General features: G+C 37.3%; 1 protein-coding gene across 1 annotated transcript in view; it reads left to right on the top strand.

Moving 5' to 3' along the window:
- The first annotated feature begins 930 nt into the window (after nt 1–930).
- Nucleotides 931–12,568, top strand: part of OSBPL6 (oxysterol binding protein like 6) — a 47,791-nt gene continuing 36,153 nt past the window's right edge. Inside the window, exon 1 of the mRNA XM_082764051.1 lies at nt 931–1,459. Coding sequence (XP_082620177.1) covers nt 1,316–1,459 — 144 coding nt within the window. The 5' untranslated portion in view covers nt 931–1,315. The remainder of the gene's footprint in view (nt 1,460–12,568) is intronic.

Genomic DNA, 12,568 nt, shown 5'->3' with positions numbered 1-12,568 from the left:
GTTTAGGCTTTTGAGGCTTCAGAGTAGCTGAGCATAGTGCAGAAGATAGCTCAGACAGGAGGGAGGAATGCATAGCAAAGGGAAGGCCAGCTCAAAATTAGGGAGAGGTGGAGGAGGCGGATAATAGTTTCAAGCAAAGGACATCATTCAGAGAACCGTTTTATCCAAGGCTAGTAGAAGAACAGACACAGAATCTATCAGCTGAAGCAAGTCTGAAGTTATCTGTTAAGGTCAGAGAACCGTAACTCTGTTCCTGAACTGTGGCAGTGTACTGATGACATACTCAAACGTGTAGTAGTGTTTATATTCAATGTAAATATCCTCTGTGCTGCTACATGTATCTAAGTTTCTGTTCTTGGATCAAAACTCAAGATTTGGGTGAAAAGGAGTCAGTGAGAGAAAAGTTGTAAAGAGGTAAGGCACACTGCAGGGGCTGAGTAAGCAGGAGAGAGAATGGCCTGAGTGGCCGTGGTAGCTTAGCCCTTGCCAGCAGCCAGGTGCCCACCCAGCCTCTTGGTGGCATGGGAGGAGAAGATAGGATGGGAAAGTACCTGGGGTGAGATAAAGGCAGGGAGATTGCATACCAATTACTGTTGCAGACAAAGCAGTCTCAACTTGGAGAAAATCAATTTAATTTATTGCTAAATAAAATAGATCTGGGTAGAGAGAAATTGAAGACCAAATTAAACCAATTTAAACCAATGCGTTTACAGGACGTGGCAGTGGGTGGTGGGTTAAGGTCAGTACAGAACAGTTTTCCCTGCCACTCCTTCCTCCTCATGCTTTTCCCCACCCTGGTGTGGGTTCCCCACAGGCTGCAGTTCCTGTATGAATATCCATCTCCTCTGGTGCAGCTACTAAGGAGTTTGTTGATAGTTTTATGGTATCATGCAAGATTGAGATATTGATCCCCAGTCATGGATTGTAAACTTTGCATGAGAATTGCTGTGAATTGCCCAAGCCTTTCCATGTTGTTTTTTTGTTTGTTTTTTTTTTAATAACACAACATCACTTTTGTCTTCTGTGAGAATGCAGAGCAATGCATTTGTGTTTGTGTTGAGTAATGTTAGGAAAGGAAGTAAAAAATCAGAAGATCTGTTGGAATAAATAATGACTGTCAATAGATTTCTTTCCTGCAGAGCTATTTTGGAGCAAAGGTGTCTTCATTCACTCTTTCACATCTTTTTTTTTATTATTTTTTTTTAATTTATTATTATTAAGGTGCAGTTCAGCTGAGTTTGAACTCTTTTTCGTCCGTCCGTAAACTGTGAAACAGAAGGATGCAGAAGACTATCCCTTGCTTTTTTGTACATGAATGATAAGAGCACAAGACCATTACTGCAAGTTTGCTGCAAAGATGAGTTCGGAGGAGAAGAGTATATCTCCTGCTCACAAAACATCCACTCCATCACATAGAAGTGCCTCCTCTTCGTCATCATCTCAGAGGGATAGGAGGCAGGTAAGGAAAAGATCTAAATGTTTGTAACATCTGTTGAAAGGATTCATTTATTCCTGTAGAGTGGCAGTTTGTTGTTGCTGGCTCCAAATTCTCTTCCTCACAGCACTGAATGTTATCACTACAGCCAAGAACCATTGCTTTTGTGTTTTTTTTTTTTTTTTTTTTTTTTTGTTTGTTTGTTTTTGTTTTTTTTGTTTTTTTTCCCCCCACTTCCCACAGGGTTTGGAAGAAAGATTCAGAAGAAACATGAGCACTAATTGTAGTACTGTAGCAGGAAGGATATAATCATGTGGACAAGTAGGAGATGAGCTCTAACATTTTTTGGGAAGTGGGTTCTTTGGCAGCATGAGCCTACAGTTGCTTCAAACTGTTTTTCCTCCTAAATGAATATCTCTTTTTGTTAATCTTACTACAGAGAAGTATTATATTTCCACAGCAAAATTCAATTCCATTTAAATGTTTCATTGTTAATCCTTTATGGAAGCATGTAACATTTTGAATACTTGGTTTACTACAAGTTTACACCAGTTGCCCCCACATCATGCAGTGCCGGTCTAATTATGTTAGACTTCCATTATCAAGAAGCTCTTGTTTATGTGGATGTATCACACCTTTTCTCCAGGATCCCCCTCAGACAAGGGCTCTATTATTTTTACTCAAAACAATCTACACATTCCTGTGTTTTTGTTTATTTGTTTTTTGAGAGCTGGCTGTATAGTCTGGCTCCAGCATCAGTGGGAGCCCTTCAGAAGCATCAGATCTACTATCAGATTTCAGATAAGTTGTTACAAATGCAATGTTTTATACTGAAAATCTGATTAGACCAAAAACATACTTTGAAGATTGTATCTATGGAAACCTTCAACACTAAATCAGCTTCTGAGCTAATTTAACAATTAAAAAAAAAAAAAGAATTTTGTCCAAAAAGAATTGTTATATGTAAGAATCTTACAACTCTGTAATTTTAGATAATGTGAAAATATTATTATTCATGCCATACTGACTTCTTTTCAGTTTGACAAGAAGAAGAGGCAGGAAAAGAACTTAAATCAGTGTTTATGCGGTATACATTTACTTGAATGGGAATAGCTTAGAAATGTTTTCCAGCAACTTGTATTCCAGCTGGGATGCTTTTTCCTCAGTTGCTAATAGTTTTTTTTCTTACCTGACTTGACTTGTAAAAATGTTGATGAAAACTATAACATTTATGGCTTTGAATGTAAATAGTCTCACCATAAGGTATGTAAAAAATGTTAAACAATCAAAAGAATTTTGATGTACGTTAAGTAACAGGCAAGAAATGTGCCTGGAATTTTTAAAATAATTTCTGTTGCCTTTCAATGAAGGCAGAAATGGTTTCCTCAGAGATAATAAATACTTCCCCTTTTCTGTTGTACAGAACTTGGGATAGCTGTACTCAGTTAAGTCTTAGCACCTAGTCTCCTCTTAATTTTTCAGTAGTTCTGTTTGAAATCCAGAGTTTTATTTGAAGTAGTGTCAGTGTATTTTATTAAACCCAAAGAAAATGAATGCAGGACTTGTGACTGAGCTGCTGAGCTCAGCTAAGAGCATATCCTCTGAATATTCTTTGTTATTATGTAGTTTGGTAGGATCATGCAAGAGAGAATGAAAAAAATTACCTTTTGGGAATATATTTTACCATAAATCTAGTGGCTACTGTATTTGTTACCATGGCAATGGGGTAGTGTAAGGTATAGCAGTCATTGTAATAAAATTGATGCTTAGCTTTAAGTCTGTATTTGGTCACTGAAACATGAAGCATAATTTTAAAATAATCCTGAAGAGGTTGATGATGTGATGGTGCATCTGGAGCTACCTTGAACCTAGTAATGTCTGATGATGCTTAGCAAGTATATTTAAGCGCGTAGATGTGGACTGGAAAGGCTACAGCAAGGCATTCAGTTTTTTTACCTTGGTGTCACAGGCAGACAAATACCCAGGAGAATGAACTACTGCAAGCAATACAGCATGAGATGCAATGGTACTATACCTAAGGAAGTAAACATATGAATGTTTTCTTTGTACATATTCTTAGATGCAGCAAATAATTTGGCTTCTTTGGGCCATCTGCTGTAATGTTTATATGTCTGATTTCTTTCCTCACTTATGGCACTATTTGTATATGTTTTGCTTTTTATAGGATTTCCCCAAAACATAGTGATAGTTGAGGTTGTGGAGGATTTTCTTTTGGGGGCTCTTGGTTTTTGCTGTGAGAAGGCTTGAAAATTCTGTCTTACTGTCTCCTTGAACTCTTCATACGAGCTGGGAGAAAAGCACCCTCCCTGAAGGGGTAATCTTTATGGATATGGGAAGTGATATGACTAGGTAAAGTGTCCATGTAGCTTTCATTGTCATACGTGAGGATAACACTTGATATTTCTAGATGGTTAATGACTGAAATCTTCTCATCATATAATTCTTGTCAAAGTCATACCAGCAATTATGGAACACTTTCCCAATAAATTACAGTGCAGGAGGCAGAATGACTATGATAAATCATCTCAGAGAGAGTGGAAAATGTTGTGCTGTATATAATGCTGGCATTTTAATGTAGCTTTCTTATTTGTGCAATATATATCACCTAAGAGAATTAGCAGTCAGCAGAAGCTTTGACATTGCCAATTTGCAGCCTCCATGACTAAAGTAATTGATAAATGAACAGAGTGTACTGGAGCCAGTAATAGACCAAAAAAAAATTGTTTCAGATTTTTATCATCGTAGGAACTTTAGCATCATTTGTTCTCACTGAAATCTTGGTTAATTAGGCTGATTGGACAGGCCCAGGCCTAACCCATGTTGTTAACCTCTGAGCTGAGCAGCTCTGCAGGACAGTTGTGCTGTGTTGATGGGAGTACTGCAGAGACAAGCAGCAGCAGCAGGTTTTCCTTCAGTGGAGCTGTTGCAGAACATAGAGCTCCTGTCATTTCAAGTGTCAGGACTACTGAAGCTCCTGAGCAAAACTGAGTCCCCTTACAAAACTGAATGTAAAAACTGCAATTATAACAACCTTTTTTATAGGCCATGCTGGAAGGGGAGGTTCTTGTTCTCCATTCCTTGTGAAACTCTGAAAAGGCTAGTCATACTGTTTCACTTAACAAATTGGAGGAAAACTAGTGCTGTTTTTAGAAAGTACAGTTGAATATCATAAATCATATGCTGTGCATTCAATCAGATGATTGTAAGCTCTTTATAAATATTCTATATTATAGTTATTGACTGACCATGCAAGTAATGCTGTGGACTGTAATATCTTATATATTCACTGCAATGCATAGGAAGTAACAATGTGCTGAGAAGGCAGAAAGAAGCATGTAGGTTATAGGGTTAATGTTGTGCAGTTTCGTAAATTGGGGCCTGACCCCAGGCTATTAAGCCTGCAGTCACAGAACAAAGAGGGAGTAATACAGGAGGATAGTAATAATAATGAAATTGTGAACAAAGACAAGAGTTTGACTTTTCTGACCACTTGTAAAGGTTAGCTAATACATGATATAAAGTAGATTTAGCAGTGTCTGCTATTTTACATGTGAGGATTTCTCTTCTAATGTCTCAGTTTTCTTTTTGGTCCTTTAGGGAGGAGATATGATTATCTATTATCTCTTTACCTTTCTGTTTCTCTCTGTCAGATTGCTGTTTCAACAAAACCTTGTTTCTTTTTCCACACAGAAAACACAAAAGTAGAATAGCTTTTAGTCCTATTGCATTAAGTCTTGTATGGTCACCTTACTGCTGGCAGTGCTTTCATATTGCAAATGAATATTGTCTTTCAGCCATATGTGAAGACTGAAAGATAGAAGGGTCTTTGAAGGAAAAAGAGAATAGATTTCCTAGAGCAGCAATCGTCTGCTTTTTAGATTTTAATGTAATTTTTTTTTTTTATCTTTCTGTAAGAGTAATAATGACTAATAGGAGAAGAGGTTGTACTCAAGGGATAGAGAAAGGGCTGAGTTTGGACTGAAGATGTTAACCTGGCTTTGAAATGAAGGAAGAGAGCGCGATTCCAAAGTCAAGACTTGCCTGGAGGTCTATGCTGGGAAATGTTAGCTTTTTGTAGCCACTGTATTTTAGTTGACAAAGTAGTCTCCTGAAAACAGTTTTTCCTAAGGCAAAAATTTATAGGAATGAAGGCTTTAATGATGATGGAAGGATAGAGTCATTTGTGTGCAGCACCCTTAACCAAACCTTAGTTTATAGAGTAACTGGAAGACTATAAAAAAGCTATTGCAATAGGCGAATCTGGAGGTGAAATGTATACCAAGAAAAATGCATGTATACCAAGAAAAATATATGTGGGGAAAAAAAGGACTAATAATTGTTATTTGGATATAGGAATACAGTATAAATCCAGGCATGTCACTGCTGGGCACTATGTTAAGCATGTAATAAAAGTCAGTTGCTAGCATAAAATGCTGATTAGATGGGACAAAGGTAGATTAGAAGGAGAAAAGGAAATACAGAGGTGACTTGTTGTCTGTTTCATCAACTAATGAGAAAACATAATGGGAAGAGATGTACATGAAAGGAGAGTACCATAGACTCTATGTCAATTCCAGCTTCCTCTGTTTGGCTGATGTTGAGAAGAGTAAAAGGAAAGTTCTGAAGGGAAGACTCTTGGGAAAGAAAAATGCCATCAAGGTTTTGGAGGGAAGGTTTCTATTATGTCTAGATGTGGTTTTCATGGAAAGGAACCTTAGTAGAAACCCAGAACTAGTTTCACTGAGCTGCAGTGTAGCTGATGCTCTCATGTACTTAACTGGCTCCTGAATGTTCTGCTAAGGAGAAAGGAGGAGGGAGCCAGAATATGGAAATTAAAGTTAAAATGTTGAAGCAGTTCTTTTTGTAGCCCCTTGGTGTAGGTGTGGAAGAAGAGCGAGCTTGCCAGTTGTAGATGTACAATTGGATAAAGAGCTGTTGTGACAGAAGTTTGCAATGGTTCATGTATCATGTAATTTAGCTGAAGGCCACTGTAATCAAGATGATACTTATGAATCACCTATCCGAAACAGATTCTGTGAGTCACTGGTATGTGATTTTATATATATATATATGTATATATATGTATATATAAAGTTTCTTTTAAATATATTTATTTTTAATGGAGATTTCAGCTACTAGCAATTTTTCTTGGTATGTTAGAGTGGTAGGGTGAGGCGCATCATGTACACCGGTCCATCTTGGTTGTTGGAAACTTGTCATTTGAAAAAGTCTCTCTCTTTTCATTGCCCTGTTTCATTTAGCATTTTTGGTACTTTTTCTGAGGCACTTGAAGTAATTGGACACTAGAGTTGGTGGAAGGACAGGAAAGTTAGTGAAAGGAGTGTTCATATTTGTGTAATTTATTTTTTTGTCTTTAGTATGTTGATGAGTTACTTCAAACTCAACTTTCTTCTTATGACCAGTTATGATCACAGGCACATTATCAAGGACATTTTTGAGGCTCTGTTATAGATTTCTGCCTCATAAATGATGACAATATAGTTGATGGGCCTTTTTACTGTGCCTGCGTATCTGTTCAGTGTGCCTCAGAAAATGTTGCTCATACAAGGCTGCAACACAGTATAACATAATATATTCCATGAGGAAGTCTGAGGGCATATATATTCCTTCTTTATTCTTTAATTGAGTAGAAACCTATAGAAACCTATACTCTTGCTCACTGCTGACAACCTGGTATGACATCTGTGAAAAAATTCCTGATGGAAATTTCATATGCTCTTATCTCTTTGTGACTTTAAAAGTCATGAAAGAAAGGCAAGTATGGATGGTTGTCCAGTAGTTAATACACGGACATGAGAACAGGGAGCTTTATTCCCAGCCTTGCACTGTAACAAAGTGTAGACTTTTATGAGCCTTTTTACTTCTCAATGGTTTTTGAGAATTATTTCAATAATAATTGCTAATCTCTTTGAGAGCTTCAAACTAGAGATGCTGCTAAATGCCAAGTACTGTTGTTGCAGTGATGTAATTCTCTTTTGCCCTCTCTTTCCTAATTAACTCTCTTCAGATAATACAGATGAAGCAGCATTAGAGCAGGAAGTGTTAAATAAATACTTTAAATGGCAGTAGCCCACTGGAGCAAGCAAATCTTCTGAGGGAGCCAAAGAATGAAGTGGCAAAATTGGTAACAAAAACACGCAATTATTCATTAAGTCAGCTAACTACTGCTACTCTACAAGTCTTGATAATCCTCTGCATTTAATACAGTCTGAAAATGTTCATTATGTTCAGAAGGTAGTGGCTTTTATTTCAGTGTCTGAGAAAATGCCCAAAATGATGAATAGAGTAATTTCAGGAAGCTATAGGACATCTCTGAATGTTCAATGCCATAGCACTTGTCTTAAAGGAAGTCATAACTCTCAAGCCTGCTAGATTTCTTGTTTATCATTTCAGTGATTAAAAGTGAACTTAATCCACAAGTAAGTGTCTATGAGTGTTATAATCAGATCTTCCGAAGAAAGTATGAACTTCCAGAGTGAAGCTCTTTGGACTGTGAGTGTGAGACAAGAATAGGAACTTGTGTAAATAAGACTCGGAGTGAACTGAGGCAAATGGACCCTGGAGGTTAGGCAAGCATCCCCCAGAACATATGCTGATGGGTGCAGTGAAAGCATGAGGAAACTTGGCTTCAGCACTGGGCGTCCCAAGGGCAAGGACTGCTGGCACAGATTGGCAGCACCACATACCCAGAAATCCTCACTTTGTGCCTTTATTTCTGCCTAGAATTTGCAGGACAGATTTATGGCAGCCAGAAGATGTGTGTCCATGTTCATGTGCACTGGGTAGGCCCTCTCCAGTCAGCAGATATTTGGATCACGAATGCTCCTGCACTAGGTAATACCTGTAGAGATTTGTAGACAAGATCTCCCAGAGTATAATCCTGGCAATTAATAGTGGAGAGATGATGCCTGTTTCTAAGAAAGATTTTGTGTTAAAGCCGCTGAAGAAATAAAAGGGGCTGGAGCAGTGAAGGAAAGACAGCCTCGGCTGGTCTAGAAGGCACTCTGGCACAGTGTGGGAAGCAGGCTGAGCAGCAGAATGGGTCTGATCCGTGACAGCGATAGTGTGCATGCAGTGCTGTCCCACGGGGCTGTGTGCATGTCTGAGCCTTGCAAATGTGGCAGTTGGAGTTATCTTAGCTCTAGGAATGCTTCAGACACTACAAGGGGGACGCTGAGGTTCACAGGTCTGCTATGAAGAGAGATTTCCCTTTTTTAAACTGTCATTTCAATTAGAAATGGTCTATGTAGCTATCTTCTGTTACAAAACCCAGGAAATTGCTCACATAAAAGCTTAATTACCCATGCAAATTAAGATAGATAATTTAAAGTGGTATTTTTAGAACATGGTCACTCCTGCTTTCCCCCTGTTCCATTTTTTCCCCTCTGCCATGCATTCACCTATATGGGAATGTCTTCTTTTTGAGAACATAATTTAAAAGGTTGGCTTGGACTTCAATACATGAATAAGAAATTTTTAAAAAGTCATACGATTCCAGTGTCTTAAGACACGAATTGAGATTACTGTAATATGCACTCATTTTCTAACTCAGTCCCAAATGGGCTTTTGAGGATTGATGTGTGCACGTACACTCATACAGGAATTCTGAGGAGGGAAGTGCAACACTTTTGAAGTGACTTATGGTTTCTTGGAAAGAAAAGGAGGCATGATTTTTTTCATTTCCTCAGTGGACGGCAAAGACACAAAAATGGAAAGAAGATGGGAGCAATGGCAGGCATGATATGAAGGCTTCCGTTTTGAAGACATTTGTGCAAGACAGGGAGGATCCATGTTGAAGGCATACAAATGTATTGAGCAGAATAAATGTGTGCCTTAGAGAGGTGTCAGAACAGGAAGTAGCTTTACTGTTTTTACTAAATACTTTTTTACTAAATACTGGCATTGAAAATAAAGCTGTTAAATTGAAACTTTATTTTTTTTTCTCAGTAGAAAAAGATTTTAGATAAAATTAAAAAAAAATCAAATATCCTGTTTCATTTCTTTTCTTTCTTTATATATATATATATATATATTTTTTTTTTCCCCCGTAACACCTCATATTATTCTGCTGTGTATATGAAAGTTTAGATTATATTGAAAGAGTCTAAGCAGGTAGCTTACAGTAGGATGTGAAAGAACCCCAGGAAGAAAGGGCTTTCTTTTTCTGAACCTACACACAATTTTAGGTGAGTGTCCAACTTCGTCCTTTAATTTGTGTTAACTTAAATTTGATTGTAATCATTTATCAGAATGAAACTGCTTATATTTTCTAAAGAAGGCCATTTACCATGTCTAGAATGCTTGTATTAGTTAACAAATTAACAGAGCAAGGAAATTTTCTTGTATGCATGTGATTTATTTTCCTTCATTTTCTTTTACTATATTAGCATTAGTAAAAAGAATTGCCTGGAACTATTTAGAAAAATCTCAACCCTTTGAATTGTGATTCTTCAACACTCATAATATCACTTTGTATCATCAGCAAACATTTAAATACTCTCAGTCAGATATTGGCAGTTTATCTGTTTGCTCTGTTTTGAGATAAGCCTGTCAAAATCTAAAATGAGAAAGAATAAAGTTGCCATTAAAGACTTAGGCTGCAACTTGGTAGTCATCCCAAGCTCACTGTCACTCCAGCTGATTGCAGTTACAATGATAGCTTTTCTCTGCTTTGTCCAGTTCTGTTAGTGCTTCCCTCCAAGAATCTCTTCAGAGGAGCGGGAGCTTACTTCTTTTCAGTTTGTGAAAAAAAATCTTTTAAAAGCAAAGGATTCTTTGTTTCCAGCAGCTAAAAGCATACTGCCTGTAACACACTGCCTGCAATGCAAAACTGGAGTTCCAGAAAGGGCTAATAGAGAGCTCCTGTGCAAACAAATCCTTGACATTTCTGTAATACAAGAAGTGTTTATTTTCTACCTCATGGGAAAGAAGTGGATACCTGCATACCTGTGTATTATTAATATGGTGCAGAACTGCTGCTTAGATATATCTGTCTTTCAGTAAAAAGGTTACAAAGAGACAATGTTTAAGGATAAACTGCTCTTAAGCACATTTCTATACAAGATGAGTATGTGTTACAAAGTGAAAAAAAGATGAACTACATGTGCTATTCATGAAGTATTAAGTTCCTTTGTTTGTTAGTTGATAGCTCAGATTGTTGGAAGACAGGTATGGTGCAGGGTTGATAGGAGAGACTGAGGATAAAAATAGGACTGTCATTGTCTTATACAAAATAAAAAGCATGCTAGAAGAAAGAAAGGAGAAATACAGTGATGGAGACGTGGTTACTTTGTTTTGTACTCACCCTTCTCTTACAGTGATATTCAGGACTCTGTCTTTATTCCAACATCAGCAGAAGGAAAGCCAGAGAAAACTGAGATGTAGCCTAAGATAAAACCAAATTCAAGGTTATTCCATTTGGAAATAATATTGCAGATGAAAACATGTATTGCAGTGTTATTTAAAAGATATCAAAATTGCATTTACATCTGTATCTAACCTTTTTCTACTGCTGTTTTTCAGATAAGTGAAGAATGCTACGTTTTTAGATGACAATGTTATTAAGCATTGCACTTCATATGAGGCAGGATTCAAATACAGAACACACATCTGTGCAGGGGTAGCTAGGTTGTGAAAAGAATTCCAGTGAATAGCAGACGAAGATGCACTAACCAGTACTTTGAATTAAAAATAAAACTCAAACAAACAAAAAAACAACCCAACAACAACAAACAGAGAAAAACTATGTTTTGCATTGCTCTCTTAGTGTCTGTATGCATGCTCTGGTTATGAGTGCTGTGAGCAAGGAGAGTGACCCACCAATCCATTTTCATTAATTGATAGCCACATTATGCATATTTTTAACTAAAGGGAGTCTGAATCTGATGTGAGCAATAAATTCCTCACCAGATTGTCTATTTTTTGAAAAATCAATAAATTATAAATCAAATAAGAGAGAATTCATTCCATTAAGTATAATTAATTCCATTAAGTAATTAAGAAGCAAAGCAGAAAGGGAGGCTTGAGTGCCGGACTTGACATTCACTGGATTTCATGTCTTTACTTACCCAATGTTGCTATTCTTTCCTTGCCTTCCCTTTGAAAACACACCTGAATATCTTTTCTCTACAGGGGAAGTCATATTCAGTTAAAAAACATTAGAGTTTTCAGCCTCTATGGCCTGATGGAGACCAGATGCTCTATGCCAGCATTTATTCTGGTGGACGAGGTGGATGGGTCTCTGAACTCTTCACTGAGAAACAAAATTGGCATGTAGAGCCAGTTATGTAGAGCCAAGTTATCTAGAAAGATATCTTTATACTGTAAAATACATTTTTCATTCTTGCCCTCCAGAAAAGGTGAGAATATGAAACATCATCACATCATTATACTGTCCATCGGCTTTCTTCTCCATCACATGTGTTTGGGAAGCAACATGAAATAAACACAGGAAAGAATCAGCACTTGTGTTCACCATGTGTAGGGTTCCTAGGGACACTTTGTAGCTGATTTGTGGTCTTGTCTGTAACATATGTTGTGAATAATCTCAAAGTTGAAGGAAGGGTCACAGTTAGGACTAAGATTTAGCAGTGGGATTTTGAAACAATTTCAGTCAAACTCATAGTTCTGTTGAATTAATTTCCAAGAACTGCTGGCATTTTCTACCAGGACAGAAATAGCACACAGGTAATCCTGAAGCATGCAGGAAACCTGGAACTGAGCAATGAAATAGTCCGCCTGTGCTCTTGGGATGGGATGAGGGAGTGTTCCAGGCTGGCCAATATGCCTGGATTCATGGATTAGTCAGTTCTGATAAACAACACCCAGAAGCTGTATTGATCTGCCTCTTTCTTCCCATAAGTTTTTTTAAAGTGCTTCTTTCACTGACTTAAGTGCTTGTTTTACTGACTTTTTCTTGTTAAAACCAAAAAGTTGATAATAACTTTTAGATTGAAATAATTCTTCTTTCTGTGGTGCTAAATAGGTAAAGAAACTTCTGCATTATAAAAATAGCAGCTTTTCAAAATGTCAAATAATTGTGTAATTTCTAGCAGTAATTTTGCAGTAATATAACATACATTAATGGAAAAC

The sequence above is a fragment of the Aythya marila genome, assembly GCF_965140915.1.
Source record: "Aythya marila genome assembly, chromosome: 6".
In the NCBI taxonomy this organism is placed as follows: domain Eukaryota; kingdom Metazoa; phylum Chordata; class Aves; order Anseriformes; family Anatidae; genus Aythya; species Aythya marila.
This window is presented reverse-complemented; position numbering and strand designations above follow the sequence as displayed.